Below are 17687 nucleotides of genomic sequence, written 5' to 3'. Positions count from 1 at the left end.
TACTGAAAGATGAAGTCCCCAGGTCTGTAGGTGCCCACTTTGCTACTGGAGATCAGTGGAGAAATAACTCCAGAAAGAATGAAGGGGCGGAGCCAAAACAGAAACAATACCCAGTTGTGGATGTGACTGGTGATAGAAGCAAGGTCTGATGCTGTAAAGAGCAATACTGCATAGGAACCTGGAATGTTAGGTCCATGAATCAAGGGAAATTGGAAGTGGTCCAACAGGAGATGGTGAGAGTGAACGTCGACATTCTAGGAATCTGAACTAAAATGGACTGCAATGGGTGAATTTAAGTCAGATGACCATTATATCTACTACTGTGGGCAGGAATCCCTTAGAAGAAATGGAGTAGCCATCATGGTCAACCAAAGAGTCCGAAAAGCAGTACTTGGATGCAATCTCAAAAAGGACAGAATGATCTTTGTTCGTTTGCAAGGCAAACCATTCAGTATCACAGTAATCCAAGTCTATGCCCCAACCAGTAACGCTGAAGAAGCTGAACCGTTCTATGAAGACCTACAATACCTTTTAGAACTAACATTCAAAAAAGATGTCCTTTTCATTATAGGGGACTGGAATGCAAAAGTAGGAAGTCAAGAAACACCTGGAGTAACAGGCAAATTTGGCCTTGGAATACAGAATGAAGCAGGGCAAAGGCTAATAGAGTTTTGTCAAGAGAACACACTGGTCATAGCAAACACCCTCTTCCAACAACACAAGAGAAGACTCTACACATGGACATCACCAGATATTCAACACCGAAATCAGATTGATTATATTAGTTTGCAGCCAAAGAAGAGAAGCTCTATACAGTCAGCAAGAACAAGACCAGGAGCTGACTGTGGCTCAGATCATGAACTTATTGCAGTGATCAGAGGGATGCTTATACTTTTTGAATTAGTGTTTTATATTCTTCAGATAAATACCCAGAAATGGAAAATCTTTTGAAGAATCTCCATAGTGTTTTCCATATTGACTGCACCAATTTATACTCCCACCAACAGTGCATGAGGGTTCCCTTTTCTCTACATCCTCTCCAATGCTTGCTATTTCTTGTCTTTCTGATAACAGCCATTCTAACAGGTGTGTGGTTTTGATTTGCATTTCCTCATAATTAGTGATGTTGATTATTTTTTCATGTGCCTGTTCACCATCTGCATGTCTTCTTTGGAAAAATGTCTATTCAGATCCTCTGCCCATTTAACTGGGTTGGTTTTAGTTGAGCTGTAGTTCTTTCTATAGCTTGGATATTAACCTCATGTCGAATATATGATTTGCAAGTATCTTCTCCCACCCAGTAGGCTGCCTTTTTGTTCTGATGATGGCTTCCTTCATCGTGTGGAAGTTTTTAGTCTGATACAGTCCCATTTGTTTATTTCTCCTTTGTTTCCTTTGCCTTTGGAGTCAGATTCACAAAATCATTGCTAACATCAAGTCAAAGGGCTTACTACCTATGTGTTCTTCTAGGATTTTTACAGTTTAAGGTCTCACATTCAAATCCTTAATTGATTTTGAGTTTTTTGTGCATGGTTTAAGGTTTTCCTTCTTTTGCATGTAGCCATCCAGTTTTTCCAATAGCACCTATAGAAGAGGCTGTCCTTTCTCAAAAGAATCATTCTTAATACAAGCAATCTTCTTGTAACACATGCTGAGATATGAAACTGCTACAGTCTGTATCTGCTATTATTATAAAGGGTTAGGGGGACTGGATGCAAATTAGGTATACCACATCAATCACTCTCAATAAGACAGAATCAATTTTTACCTAACAACATTTAGTAATTTTTGAGAAAAATATGTCTAATGACTGGATTACTCAGTATGATGTTTGACATTCAGGTGAACTTAATTCCCCTGCTGTTTTGGTATGTATGTAATCTACATCACAATGATACCATGATAACTGTCATCATTTACTTTACTAGAGGTTCAGGTCTTAAAATGATTTCTATAGACAATCTAATTTTCATCCAAGCACAAGTTTAAAGCTTTTCTATTTTATCAATTCTCAGTCACTTTACTGGTTGTAAGGGCTCAATTTATCTACAGAGCCATTTTGACTTTTACAGCTTAGGAATTTCAGACTGAGAGTATCATTAACTGTGTACTTTCAAATTTCATTCCTTTCTGTTCTATACTGTACATTTAAACTCTAAATTCAGATTTTCTGCTTTTCCATGACTTCACTTATTCAAGGAGATGAAATATGCCATTAAACAACAAAGAATATCACCAGCAGGAATCTGTTTAAGATATGACCTAAAAAACCATAGTATTAGCTCACAGGAGGATGAGAGCATTCAAAACTGCTCATTTGGAAAGAAAATGTTTTATATTTGCATTTAACCCTCACTCAGAATTCCACCTCTTGTATTACAGCATTTCTTCAAGTTTTCATCAATTTCAGTCCTCGGCCTTTGGTGAACCACAAACTTCATGAATCCATCTCTACTTTATTCCAAGTGTTCATACATGTATTTCCTTTAAGTCTGTATTAAGAGTGTTCTGTCAGTTTTCCCAAGCAATTTCATATGACAGCTCTATCTTTCTGAATTTTAAGTGAAACTGCTCATGAAGAGAGGCTGACTTTCACTTCTTACAAAAGCTGCTCTTCTCCCCCACTGTACTCACTCAGTACAGTATTCTGCATGTGAAAGGACCTCAATAAAGGTCCAGCAGCTTATTTCCTGTCTAGAGGAGCAGGCACATGATAAATCAACCTGTCTCACCATTTGAAGCAGGAAAAGAACAGATCAGAACAAGCATATCCACTACTTTCTTCTTCATAAATATGATCTGAATTCTCTTTTTGTGTATCCCCATCCTTCTCAACCCTAGCTGACAATACAAGGTAATGGAAGAAAAGCTCACTTTCAGGCATAGTCAGTTCTTCTGCTAAGGCAGACTAAGCAGTTTAGGGCAAGAAAATAGGTGCTGGTTTATGAAGCTATCAACCTGAAGAGGAAGGAGAGAAGCAAAACTGGTTTCAGTGGACTAACACTCCTCTCTAGAAGGTTCACAAAAGTCACTCTTCACAATTCACATTGACCTCAGAGTACCCACCTCTTGTCTGGAGCTGCCCTGGAGAGGTTCCGGTCATGCTGTCTCTCTTTTCGCCGGTCATGCCGGATTTCATCCCTCTCACGTGCCTCCCCGTCCTCTGTGTGGACACAGGTGAAAATGACTTTATCACTGTACTTATCACTATTAATATTCTGAACAAGAGAATATTTCTACGTGTTTTAAAATTTTCATAATAAAATGCCAGAAAAAAGAATTTGCAAAGTTCATACTTATATTTTCGAAGACTGACTTCAAATAAAGAACCTTTTACTCATGATACGTTGGGCTGGTTGCACCTCATCTCATCTACTGTGTCTATATCTATCTTCACTTTCTCTACCCTCTCCAGGCTGAAGGGATATAGTGTAGATATAGAAGAAATATAATATAGAGCTTGAGCTTTGGAGTCAGACTGTCTGGGTTCAAATCCTGTTTCTATGACAGATCAACAATGTGAAATTATACCCATTACTTGACCCCTCTCAGCCTTTGTCGCCTCCTCTGTAAAATAGTGACAATAATAGAATCACTGCATAGGGTTGCTGTAGGGATTATATAAAGTAATATAGTGCTCAGAGCGGCACCTGCCATAATAAATGCTTAATAAATGGTAAGTTCTTATTAATATTTGGCAAGAGGATTTCTAAAAATTTTAACTACCTTCTCAAGAACCATCCTGTTTTTTTAAATCAGTTTAGAGAACTTAGATACAGAGAGGTTTTACTCTGAGTTATCATCAGTGGCTAGGTTACAACAGGTAGGTTTTTTATATTATGCCCCCTTAAGACATTTATATATATATGCAACGAAGTGGGTTACTAGCCAGAACCTTCATTACTTCCCTTCAATTCTAGACTCCTATAACCAATTGCCTGCTTGACACCTTCATTTTAAACATAACATATCTACAACTAAATTCCTAATCTTTCCTTCCCAAATCTCTCCGCAGTGTAGTCTTACCAATATTAGTAGATAGCAATTCAATCCTTCTCAATTGTTTAGGTCAAAAGTTCTGGAGTCATCTTTGACTCCTTTTCTCTCCTTCTTATGCCGAATCCATAAGCAAATTTTGTCAGCTCTACTTTCAAATCACACTCAGTACCTGACATATTTTCACTACCTACCTCCTGCTATTATCTCTTATCTGGATTATTGCAAAAGTTTTCTAACGGTGTTCCTGCTCCTGCAGATAACCATTCCATTGCCTTCTAACATATGCAAGATCATGTCATCCTGCTCCAGACTCTTCAGATTGCTTCCCTTGTTACTTGAAATAAAAGCTATAAAAGGCACACAAGATCTGGCCACTTTGCCCTAACTACTCTGACACCTCATCTCTACTTAGCTTTCTGGGTCTAATCCAGCCATTCTGGCCTCCTGCTTTTCCTTAAACACACCAGATACACTCCCAACTCAGGGCCTCTGCACTGGCTGTTCCTTCTATCTGGGATGCTCTTCCCTTAGGTATCCATATGGCTCACTTCCTTACTTTCTTCAAGTGTTTTTTGTTAAAGTTACCATCTCGGAAGTGAGGTCTATTCTGACCACTCCCTCCTTCTAGCACTTTTACATACTCTTCCTCTTTTTTTCCCTCATAGTGACTATTATCTTCTAATACACTATATGATTAACATTTTTTTGTCTGTCTACATTCCCTAAAATGTTCACTGCTATATCCCCTACCTGACTAGCAGAAAACTGTGTCTAGATGAAATCCTTGCACCTAGTAGGTGTGCAACATGAACTGAATAAGTATACTAGATGAGGAATTATTACTGAAACCACCCTCATCATGTTCTTGAATTAGAATTAGTCTTCTCACTCTAACTGAATTAATATAGCACATATACCACAATATTTTTGTAGATCACTAAATAAAGCGAGAGAGAAAATGATTAAAGGCCTAAAAGAAAAACTGTGGATTAAGTTTACCATTGGGGGAGCTGAATTGTTCAGTCTGAGATCTCTTTTCTCTAAGTTTCCAGAAAAGTAAGAGAAAATTAAGCCTATCATTTGAATAATATGTGATTTTAAAAAGTATTCCACTCAGAATTTTAAAAAATTCTGGTGTAGTCTCATATTAAAGGCCACACTTAAATACACATTCTTTTCTATTACTTCCACTTAATGAGGCAGAAATTACTGTTTCATTTCTACATTATTTCTGAAATATCTATATTTTCTTTACATGTATGCACTACTTCTGCATGTAGTAAAAAAACAGCTGAGATTTTCTAAATTGAGATAAATATTATTCATAAAGTAAATTCAATTCAGTAGTGAGTATGTCAGGGCTTCCCTGGTGACTTCTCAGGTGGTAAAGAATCGCCTGCCAATGCAGGAGACTCAGGTTCGATCCCTGGGGTGGGAAGATCCCCTGCAGAAGGAAATGGCAACCCACTCCAGTATTCTTGCCTGGGAAACACCACGGACAGAGGAGCCTGGTGGGCTACTGTGCATGGGATCACAAGAGTTGGACATGACTTAGCAACTGAACAACAAGTATGTTATACCTTTTTCCACATGGGTTTTGATCCCAGCTCTTCTCTCTCTGGCTTTCTGGGCCATTTCTCTAAGTTTCTCTTCATGTTTTTCCTTTTCTTTTTGAGCCATCTTTCTCTCTACTTGAGCACGCATTTCTACCGCTTCACGAGCCTGTAAGTGAAGTTAGATGTTAAATAAGATACTATCAGGGATAAAGAATTACAGTTGTCATTTAATTTCCTGACTAAACTCTGGCTTGAAAGAACAGTTAGAAGAATTCACATTTGTTACTGCTAATTAAAACAGATTCTTGTCTACAAAAGATAACTTGCCTAGACGACATTGCTAACGGCTTTTTCACTCTGACTCCAATCAATCTTGTAAGTCAGTGTTTCACTAATGCTTTTTCACTGTTTCATTTTAGAAACAATCTAAAAAATAAAATTAAACAAGCAATAAAGCAATTCTCAACATCAATAATAGGAATTGGTAATGTTTTCAAAATCAATCAGATCAACTCAAGATATAGCCGTAGTATAGATGAGCAAGAAGTAATTTACATAAGGGTGCTCACTGTGACACAGAAGATATACTCTTGTATATTCTATGTCCACACCCTGATGCATGTAAACTTAAAAGACACATATTAATACCATAATATTAACAGACAGCCAATACTATGAATGCCATTTTCTGTAGCATTCAATACATTGGTATGTTTATTTTCCCTTCGATGCCATCTTTTGGAAGACAAAGAGAAATAGGGAAAAATTATGAAACCCAGGAAGAGTAGGTGCCAACCTTCCCAAAAATGGGATCAGTCTAGTGCAGCACCATTATTCTAGAACGTTGTGGGGAAGATGAATCACCAGTAGTGGGGTACGTATATGAGCTTACAAAGGCCAAGACTGAGTCAGAACTGCCACCAGCACATGTCATCTCTGGAACACATACCACATGCGAGAGCCTCTTTGGGTACTCAGCAATGTAGCCCAAGTAACAGTATCTTAGGTAATTTTGAACAGATTTACAAATTATCAAGAGCATTAAACAACTTAATTACAACAGACTAACCTTTCGATCAGCAATGTAGAGGGCTTCGGCCAGTTTTGCAAAATTTTCATTGATGTGAACTGTCTGCAGTCCTCTTCCATCGGCAGCCAGACGTTTATCTAATGGAATTGTATAACCCTAGCACGAAGGCAGGCAGAAAACACTGGTCACCAAAGAGCAACTATAGAGTCTTTAAAACTAGATTTATATATGTCCATTTTGACAACCATTTTAAGTTCTTTCTCCTTACATCTCTTTTTGTAATTAAGCAACAGTAGTAGCAGCTAACAGTAGCGCTTCGTGTGGAGGACTGTTTAAGCATTTTATATTTATGGCCTCATTTATCCTTCACAGCAATTCTATAAGGCTGGTAACATTATTATTTCCATTTCACAGGTGAAGACACTGAGGTAGGAAGCCTAGGTCATACAGTTAATAAGCAGAAGAACTAGCATTTCAGAATGCAAGCTCTGGGAAAACAGATTCTCATGTTAAATTTTGGGTTATAATAAAAGGAAATCAATACCAAATAGCTAAAGAGTTGCTCATCAAGTAAATCTAACAGTTATACAAAGGTAGAAGAAAGCACTAAAATCAGAGTGTCTACAGGTAGCTTAATCTGCTGCACTGCTTTCATGACTTATCAGATTCTTGGAACCCTAAACGTTTTAGTAAACAGAAAAAAGATAAAAGTTTGCTAGACAACTAAGATTCTTTGTTCTGAAATTCTGCATCCTATTTCAACAACTTAAGGAATATGCTTGAACATTTATGTAACTTCCACGCTTAGCTTTATTCTTTCAGACTTTTGAGTAGACTACTAAATAATGACCTCCTGCCCATGGTCTTTATTCCTAATTCAAGGAGTGTTACAGACAGCTCAAGATGCCTCATAGTTATACACACATAAATATGTATGGTATACCAAACGAGACTACCCAACAATCCTTTTGTTTCAGGATGAGTGTATAACTTATTTTTGGCTGTGCTGCAAGGCTTGTGGGCTGGATCTTAGTTACCCAAGCAGGGATCAAACTGGGCCCTTGGCAGTGAAAGCGCCGAGTCTTAACCACTAGACTGCCAGGGAATTCCCTAAGTTCCTTTAAGGAATAATTTGTATTTAAATCATGGATTGAGGTGGCCTTCTTCACCCATTAAAAAAAGAATCATGAAATATTTGGGAGGAAAAGGAAATAGTGATAAGGAAACTTACTTCGCAGTATTTTACAGATTATTCATGACTCCTAGATGCTTTGGTGATTAGTATATATACATAGGATTTAAATAATTTATTCATGCATTGTTATAAACAGAAATAAATAGTTTAAAAATGAAAGCACTGAATATAGCCAAACATTTATTTTGTTTTGTCATATGATTATTTAAATTGATCTAAATCCTTTCAGGAAGAATTTCAGATATAAATTTAGGTTTTCTAAAGAATAGTATCTTTCACTGATATTGTTACTTCAATCTACTCATTCCTTCTCTATGTGTTTCCAATAATTACATTTTACCAGGAGAATCTGCATGGAACTCATGTGCCTGGAACACTAACATTTCTAATACATTAACATAAAAAGAAAAAAGTTGTATAAGTTGGGTGTTCCTTCTGGAAAACCTTCAGCTAACTGATATGCTGAGGTTTCATCAAGTAACCCAGGCTGAAGGTCCTACCTGGGTGTTTTTCAGGAGGTTCTAACACTAAGACACTAAATTTACGACAAGTTAATTACCTTTGCATTTTTCCAGTTTGAAATACATGGAGGAATCTTCCACTCTTGCTGCTCCTTCACGGTCATCTGTGTTGCGAAAAAAGAGGAAGAAGAGACATTTTTAAGATTTATAGTCTAGCAAAAAACTAAGTGCACCTTTCTCTTCAAAGATAGTTCAATATACACTGATTTAATCAAAGGTCTTAATTCCATTTGCTTAGTGGCACTATATACTATGTTCCCACATCATGGTTTCTAGTAATAACTTTAATATAAAACATGGAATATAATCTATTTTTGACAGTTACAAATGCTGGTTAATATTTTTACATATTTAAACTGATGTGACTACTTCCAGATGAGAACTTTTTCTTTTAGATGCGTAATAAAATATACCTAAAAAAAAAAGTCACTTGGACTATCAATTACAGACCTAATGATCCCAGGAACTTACTTCCTACAACTATGATAACATCTTTTCAAACAGCAGACCCTTTTCATTCCATTAAAAGCAGGGGTTAGGTTATTAATCATAAAGCTAACAGCTAACATTTTATATACATTCTCATACTATGGAACCACATGTTACAGTCTTGAGTGGGTCCCTATGTGATTTTGAAAAACAAGTTAAGAAACAATACGTTTGGTGAAAAGTAATAATATAGACATCTAGAATGTATTCTATAGGGGGTTATTTATAAATTAGTAATCATGAGTACAAAAAGAGATTTTAAACTAGAGCCAAGATTACCTTTCGGCTAGGAGAATGCATGACAGGTGCAGGAGGAGAAGGTGGTCCCCGAGGAATTTTCTTATTAATCCTGAAGGATAAACCAAAGCACAACCACAGAATGATATACATTTTTCCTTTTTAGTCAGTAACTCAAGTCTTCTTTCTCATTTTTTATTACGTAAAGCTTCAAACAGACACAAAAACAAAAGAGTGTATAATGAATGTCCATCTATTATACACCAATGTGTTGAGAAGCTAAAGCGGGTGTATTCAATCAAGAATGTGCAGATTAAGACCTGCTGAAAAAGGGGCACAAGCCACCCACACAGGGTCCTCAGATAGCCCTCTCAGCATCCAAGCTCCCAATATGGAGAAGTGAAACCCAACTGGGTCATTTCAATTTAAGATGCAGTTTTAATACATCCACACAATGAAGCATAGTCACAAGATTTATTATTACTCTGAAGAAAGCTGAGCGCCGAAGAATTGATGCTTTTGAACTGTGGTGTTGGAGAAGACTCTTGAGAGTCCCTTGGACTCCAAGGAGATCCAGCCAGTCCATTCTAAAGGAGGTCAGCCCTGGGTGTTCTTTGGAAGGAATGATGCTAAAGCTGAAACTCCAGTACTTTGGCCACCTCATTCGAAGAACTGACTCATTGGAAAAGACTGATGCTGGGAGGGATTGGGGGCAGGAGGAGAAGGGGACGACAGAGGATAAGATGGCTGCATGGCATCACTGACTCGATGGACATGAGTTTGAGTGAACTCTGAGAGTTGGTGATGGACAGGAAGGCCTGGCGTGCTGTGATTCATGGGGTCCCAAAGAGTTGGACATGACTGAGTGATTGAACTGAACTGAACTGAAAGACCCCAGAAGTGAGGAGTAAGGAGAGAGCAAAGAACTAGAGGAAGAACAATCCTCTGTCCTAGGCCACAAGTGAGCAGAAGACAGAGAGCAGGGTAGTAATACCTAGCTGGCTGGGACAGAGAAGTCTAACTTTTCCTGGGACTTAACCCTAAGTGGTTATAGTAGTCCCCTGGTATCCAAGGACTGGTTCCTGGACGTCAAGGATACATACCAAAACCCATGAATGCTTAAGTCCCTTACACAAAATGGAGTAGTATTTCCATATAAACTACACACATTCTTCCTTATACTTTAAATCATTTCTATATTATATCTAATACAATGTAAATGTTGTATAAATAGTTGTGGTGGGCATGACATTTAAGTTTCGTTTTTGAGAACTCTGTGGAATTTTTTTTTTCCTTTTTGCTACGCCATGTGGCATGTAGGATCTTAGTTTCCCAACCAGGCATCGAACTCTTGTACCCTGAGTGCTAACCACTACTCCCAGGGAAAACTCTCCTGACTATTTTCAATCCGCAGTTGGTTTAATTTGCAGATGCAGAACCTGTGGACATGAAGAGCCAACTATATTTTAAAATGTTCCCTGGGAAAGGCAAAGTGGGAACTTATGACTGGCATCCTAAATGCAAGTCCTAATTTAAATGTCCAGTTTCTACATGGGAGTAGTGTCATCATACTACAACATGCCTAGGCAGCAATTCGGGAGAAAAGCTGTTTTCCTCAAAAGTTGTTTTTCTTATCACAACTGCTTAGTTTCAACAATTATTAAAACAGCCAACTGTGTCATCATCATCACTACCCACTTCACTTCCACCATATTATCATCATTTCATCCAATAATAATATTTTGCCTTCTTAAACAACAGCTTTATTGAGGCACAACTAATGTACAACTAACTATACATAAAATGTACAATCCAATTAACTTTTGACACACGTAAACACAATTTACTTGTGTGAGCTCATCATCACAAATAAAACACTGAACATACCCATCACCTCCAAGTTTCTGCATGCCCCTTTGCCTATGCCTCTTTTTCCTCTCGTCTCCTATCCACACTCCCTCCATCCTCACAGGCAACCACTGATCTACTTCCTGTCATTATAGATTAGTCTGCATTTTCTAGAGTTTTATATAAAAGGAATCATACAGTATGTACTTGTTTTTGTCTAGCTTCTCAGCATAATTATTTTGGGATTCACCCATGTCACTGTACGTATTAAAGTTTGTTTCTTTTTATGGCTTAACAGTATTCCATGTATGAAAGTGAAAGTCACTCAGTTGTGTCTGACTCTGTGTGACCCCATGGACTATACAGTCCACGGACTTCTCCAGGCCAGCATACTGGAGTAGGTAACCTTTCCCTTCTCCAGGGGATCTTCCCTTACCCAGGGATTAAACCCAGGTCTCTCGCATTGCAGGTGGATTCTTTACCAGCTGAGCCACCAGGGAAGCACTCCATGTATAGATGCCCCACATTTTGTTTACCTGTTTATATGCTGATGGACATTTCCCTCCTTTGATTATTTTTTTTTTAGGAATAGTGGTGCCTTCTCATGAAACCACCTACTTACTTGAACCTTGGAGGCTCCATTGGATCTTTCTGCATTTCCACCATCCGAATAACTCTCTGTTTAGCACCAGAGTTGAAAGCCACTCCTTGTTGAGATGGTGTGTATCTACGGAATGTAGATGAAACTACAGGTGTTAACTAGTTGAAGTTTTCAACAGGTATTTTACTTTTATTACAATCCTAAGCTGGACTACATTGTCAGTTTCTCTCACAAAGCAGTAATAGAAAATTGCAGTAATATTTAGGCAGAGCAGATAGTAACAGAGGTAAGAGAACTAACAGCAACTCAGAGTTATAAGCAGAATGTAAACTAGAGTTGTATTAGTTTGCAAATAATCCATCACAGTCCATTTTGAACCATGCTAAGTACCATGTTCAATTTCAATAAGTAAGAGGTCTAGAAAATAGAACCTATTTTGTAAGTCTGCACTTGAAGAAAAAATAATATCCTCAGCAAGCAACTTAAAATTAGTAGTTTCTGAATAATCATAGGCTATAAAGCAGAAAGAATAATGGCAGCAGCCCTACCAGCTCTGAGTTTTCCCTTAATATCTATATGTGAATCATCTTTCCACATAAAGATTTAGTTGAGTGAAATTCCTCAAAATTTAGAAGTATTATAAGGATGGCTATTATTATATAAATGATATTAATACATTATTAATATTTATAGCATACTATCAAATAATTATAGTAGTACTGTATTATACAATATTTCCAATGTATTAATGTTATTATATAGATATTATACACATAATTTTAAAATGGAAAACTATAATCACTGTGGTTTACGTCATATAGTCTGTGTAACTGTTAATTTCTAAAAGTAAAAAAAATGCTTTAAAATAGCATAACAGCTAATATCTTAAAAGTGGGTATCTTAAAAAATTCTAATTACCATTTGCACTAAGAATCAACAGACATCAAGTAATTACTCAAAAAACTGCATTTACAATTATGACTAAGGATAGCGAAAGAATATCAGGACCCCCAACTCTAATCACTTCCAACATGAAGCTAAAACCTCCAGGCATGATTCATACCGGATATACTGAGCAGGAGCCAGTTTATCAGCTGCTCGGACTGGCATGGCTGCTGCAACCTTCTGCGACACAGACTTTTCTAAGGCTACCCTTGTCTTTTCTGTTATCTGAAATAATAAATGCCACAATGAGTGCTTTGAAAGTTAATGAAGATGTAAAAACTCATCTAAAATAATTACATACATCAATTCCCAGTTACCTCTTTAATGGCTTCTTCATCAGGTCTTTGAAGGTCTGGGTCATCTGCATTCATGACTTCCTTGGGAACCAGGTCAGTGTACTTGCTATAAATGACCTAAAATGTTCAAACACAAGCAGGCTTAAGAAAAGCAAAGAATGAAGAGAAGCAACCTCATTAAGTCATTTCAGAAGTCAAAATGTCCTCTCAGCACACTTATAAATTTAGGACACAGATTTTGTCTTTTAGATTTTAAAACCAAGGAAGCTTAAAATATATACACAAATTGCTGCCCTGGCTATAAAAGCTAATAATTTTCCTCTGACCTCATGCATTTAAATTATTTGAGATCTTCTAATCAAGTCAGTATCCAAATAAATTGTGCCAACAAAATCTTACGCATCAGTGATCCCTATTTTTGAGGCTCACTAGGACTTGAAATTAATGATGATATAAACTGCCTAAAGCACTATTATCTTGGATTACAAACTCACTGGAATTTAAGTCAGGTTAGTGAATAGTTTCCAAATCCTGTGGGCCTAAAAAATTTCATTGACCTGGCCCTACTTGTAATGTTTGTCTTTTATCGCATCATCTATATTCATAGATAAGAAAATGAACATATGCCATGGTCAAAAAACCCAGAACACATTCTTCCATGGAAAAAAAAAACCTATACACACACCTTATTTCACACTCATTTAGGACTGTTTTCTGATCGGTGGGCCTCTGCCAAATAGAATATTACCGACTTTCACGCTCATGTATACTTCTTGAATACTTCCATAATAACCTACATGGCAGATTTTATAGAAAAATAGAGGTATTGGAAATTTTACAAATAAGCAGCATTCTAGGTTTTGATGCTTGAGTTAGGCATTCTTTAACACACATACAGAGAAAGGACAACTTAACAACTTGCTTTCCCCCAATTCTGGACCTTTACAGAATATTGCTCCCAGTTCTTCAACTGGATTCTCAACCTGAGTCTTGATTCAAAGGTCACGCATGCAAGAGTGAGGCCTCCTATGACTACCCTTGCTACAGGAGCAATTCCTCCCCATCCAATCATTTGGTGTCACAGAACTCTATTTGCTCTCTTCAAAGCACTGCTCACAGTACAAAATTATCTGTTTTAAATCTTTGTCTTCACCATTAAAGTAATAACAAAACAGCTAACATATATTAAGCACATATTTTGTGCCACTGTTCTTTTGTTTATATATATATGTATGTGTATATATATATATGAGATTCCTTATATATAAGATAAGAGATTCCTCATCAGTGATATAGGTATAATCGTTGTGCACACCTCATAGGGTTGATACAAAAAGTTAAATTCGTTTATATACATATATATATATATATATATATATGCTGCTGCTGCTGCAGCTAAGTCGCTTCAGTTGTGTCCGACTCTGTGCGACTCCATAGACAGCAGCCCACCAGGCTCCCCCGTCCCTGGGATTCTCCAGGCAAGAACACTGGAGTGGGTTGCCATTTCCTTCTCCAATGCATGAAGGTGAAAAGTGAAAGTGAAGTCGCTCGGTCGTGTCCGACTCTGAGCGACCCCATGGACTGCAGCCTACAGGGCTCCTCCATCCATGGGATTTTCCAGGCAAGAGTACTGGTGCCATCGCCTTCTCCATATATACATATATATATATATATATATATATATATATATATATATATATATAAACAAATTTAACTTTTTGTATCAACCCTATGAGGTGTGCACAACGATTATACCTGTATCACTGATGAGGAATCTCTTATTCATTAAAGTACTTCCAGTGCTTATAACAATGCCTGGTCCACAGGAGGCTTTCAGTCAATAGTTTTTGTAAAAATGAATGAATGTATGACTTTTACAGATACTCTATTCTATGTTAAAGGTGTATGTATACATGTTGGGATTGCAGAATGTTTTATATAAGCTTCTGATTTCCTGGAAAAACCGCATCATGGATATAGGCCAAAATCTCTAGCTTGTCTTTCTCAGGAATGAGAAAAGGGAGCAGGTAAGAAGTACACATACTTTAACCACAAAACATGTTTACTGATATGGGAGCTACTAGTGTCACCACTGGAGAAGGAAAAGGCAAGCCACTCCACTGTTCTTGCCTAGAGAAGCCTGTGGATGGAGGAGCCTGGTGAGCTGCCGTCTATGGGGTCGCACAGAGTCGGACACGGCTGAAGCGACTTAGCAGCAGCAGTGTCACCATTCTCTCAGAGTGTTCATTTTGGAAGGTGCTCTGAAGCTCACTCTAGTGAGAAAAGCAAGGCTCAGTGAGTTAAGATCACACAGCCAGTAACTGACCTCAAAATCGAACACCTTTTCAGGATGGAAAAATCTGTATCTTAAGAATTAAAAGTTACATAACAATCTCTGGAAAATACTACCAAAACTATGAAGAGTTAACTACTGTTGACAGCAATCATTACAGGAAAGGATTTTAAGTAAATGGCTCCCTCATAGTCATACATGCTCAACATAAAGTCTCAATACTAATTTAGCATACAAGAGCCATTTGCTGCTTCTTGTTTGGGTATTCCAAAGTTAATAACCCTTTAAATGAGCATCAATAAGATTCTAGCATCTCACAAAGCTGAGTGAAGGACATCTGAAGAGCGAGATTCCTCCAAGGTAATTAACTATAAAACCCCAAATTTTTATTGCCTGAGAACCAAATGTGCTGAAGAAACTCGTATCTCAGGAGACAAAGGGACTGGGGAGGATTATCTGAAAAATACAATATACTTTTGAAGGTATCAGGAGCACAAATGAGCTCTGTGAACAAGATAAAGTAGTAACTCATCTGTGAAACAGAATTTTTTTCATGACTGAAAACTGGCAAAGGACTGGATTGACTAAAAGGATAAGCCTGTCAATTTATCTATCGTTTCAGAGGTAGAAAGAAAACACTATCTTTTGGTTATATCAAAACACTATAGTTTGTGATACATTATGAACAAGGTAACAACATAAAATTTATCTTAAAGTTTGGAGGTTTTTTTTCAGGTGGGGAGGGTTGAAGGCATTCTTCTAGGTAATATCATATATGTAACATTTCCTATATAACTATTTCAGATGGAAAAATGTAAACACTTTTAAAGATTTACCACTGAAGTCACCATTGGACAAAAAAGGGATTTAGTTCTATTGACATTAAATTTTTTTCTCTTTCCCAATTTTGTATTACCATTAAGTCTTATACACAGTATTTACATTTAGAGAGATCAATGACCTTAGACTTGCCCTAGAATATGATCTCTTGGAACTTTGCCTTGTTCACCTCTTATATCTAGAGCTAGCATTTTCCATTCTTTTTTTCTGGCCATACCGCATGGCACATGGGATCTTAGTTCCCTGAACAGGGGTGGAACCTCACTCCTTACAGTGGGACTTCAGAGTCTTAAACAATGAACTGCCAGGGAAGTCCCAAGCATTTTCCATTCTTGCTCTTTCACTGTTAATATTTCAGTGAAAAGTCCCTGGTTTCTGAAGAATACTAGATCCCTCTGATACAAATCAGAAATCACTACAATACAGTGCAAATTCAATAATCCAACAAACCTTTTCATCCTAGGTCAAGGACCCTGCATATCAGCATCCTGAATAATGAATTGTAAAAAAATCTTATCTTGTACATTTAGTAGCCAGTTCCTATTACCACAGGAAAATCAGTGGTTTGCACACGGGGCAATGCTAACAGCTCCAACTCCCCTCCCAGGATCTTTGAAAACATGTCAAGTGTTCCTGGTTAAAACAATGGTGGGGATGCAGGTGAGGCACTACTGGCATTTAATAGATAGTGCCAGTGATGTTAAACATAATTCAACGCTCAAGACAGTCCCAAACAGTCAAGAAGTGTCCCCCTCCTCTAAATACCAATGCATAGTTAATGTTGAATTATTAAATCCATTCAAAAGCTTTATACATTAATCCATCTACTTAAAAAAAAAAATAAAGCACATATTTATTAAAAGTGTGTAAGGAATTCAAATGTGTATTCCAGGGGTATAAAGTCCAGCAAGAAGGAAATAAATCCAATGCGGGTCTCCCGCATTGCAGGCAGATTCTTTACCGTCTAAGCAACCAGGCAAAAGTGGTTCTCCATTATTCAAAATATACAGCTATAATTCCCCCAACAAACACTTTGGAATGCCTGTGTGTCAAGGTGTCAGGCACTAAGTTAGGCATCAAAAAGGAAAATAAAGACATAATCTCTGTACTCAAGGAGCTTATAATTAAACGTCATAGACTGTTATTAGTGAAAAGATAATTACAACAAAAGGTGATGACTGCTACTAACCACAGGGAACAGGGAGAAAGGACACCCAATCCAGCCAAGGAGATTACGCTGGAATAGAGACGAGTGAGTTGAAAGTAAGAGAATTTAGTCGTAAAAAAGAACACGGAAAGGACTTTCCCTAGCATGAGAGGGCACACAGGGGAAGTTCCCAAGGTAAAAATGTGTCATAACAGGGGAACTGCAAGAAGTTCCTTATAGCAGACATATTACAAGGAATGCCTGAAAGTTTCTTCTTCTGTAACAACAACCTGTAATGTCGATAATTTTGTACTGAAGATAAACAGAATGGCTAAAACTGGACTTTCATTTTTTGGATTTCAATATTCTGGTGAAAATTGATGCTAGGCTAGAAAGGTAAGCAAGAGGTCAAGTGTGTCATTAGGTGCTTGGTTGGTTCTCATCCTAAAGATTATGGAAAGATTTTAAGTGTGCGCGCTTATGCTGTGTTTGTGGCGGGGACAGAGAGAGAAACAGAAAAACATGAACTACCGTTTTTTTCATGCAGGTAAGACAAATGCCAAGCAGAGGGGTTCAGATTTTGCTGCAGTAAATTACGCAAGAAAAGATAAGGGTCTGAACTAAGTAGCAGAGAAGGAAATACCTGAAAAATGTTAAAGAAATAAGATAAATCATGGTCACTAACAGATG

General features: G+C 37.4%; 1 protein-coding gene across 3 annotated transcripts in view; it reads right to left on the bottom strand.

Moving 5' to 3' along the window:
- The window catches only part of SNW1 (SNW domain containing 1), a 35942-nt gene that overhangs the window by 5582 nt on the left and 12673 nt on the right, over nt 1–17687 (bottom strand). For all 3 annotated transcript variants that reach the window (XM_086319443.1, XM_086319441.1, XM_086319442.1), the window contains exons 4-11: nt 12739–12834; nt 12540–12646; nt 11498–11602; nt 9070–9139; nt 8340–8405; nt 6625–6741; nt 5580–5721; nt 3067–3163 (exon numbers count right to left, since the gene is read on the bottom strand). In XM_086319443.1, coding sequence (XP_086175569.1) covers nt 3067–3163; nt 5580–5721; nt 6625–6741; nt 8340–8405; nt 9070–9139; nt 11498–11602; nt 12540–12646; nt 12739–12834 — 800 coding nt within the window. The remainder of the gene's footprint in view (nt 1–3066; nt 3164–5579; nt 5722–6624; nt 6742–8339; nt 8406–9069; nt 9140–11497; nt 11603–12539; nt 12647–12738; nt 12835–17687) is intronic.

The sequence above is a fragment of the Bos grunniens genome, chromosome 10 (assembly GCF_055505025.1).
Source record: "Bos grunniens cultivar Pamir isolate PY7600 chromosome 10, Bosgru_T2T1.0, whole genome shotgun sequence".
Lineage (NCBI taxonomy): Eukaryota > Metazoa > Chordata > Mammalia > Artiodactyla > Bovidae > Bos > Bos grunniens.
The sequence above is the reverse complement of the archived record's forward strand: the minus strand, read 5'-3'. Positions and strand labels throughout refer to the sequence as shown.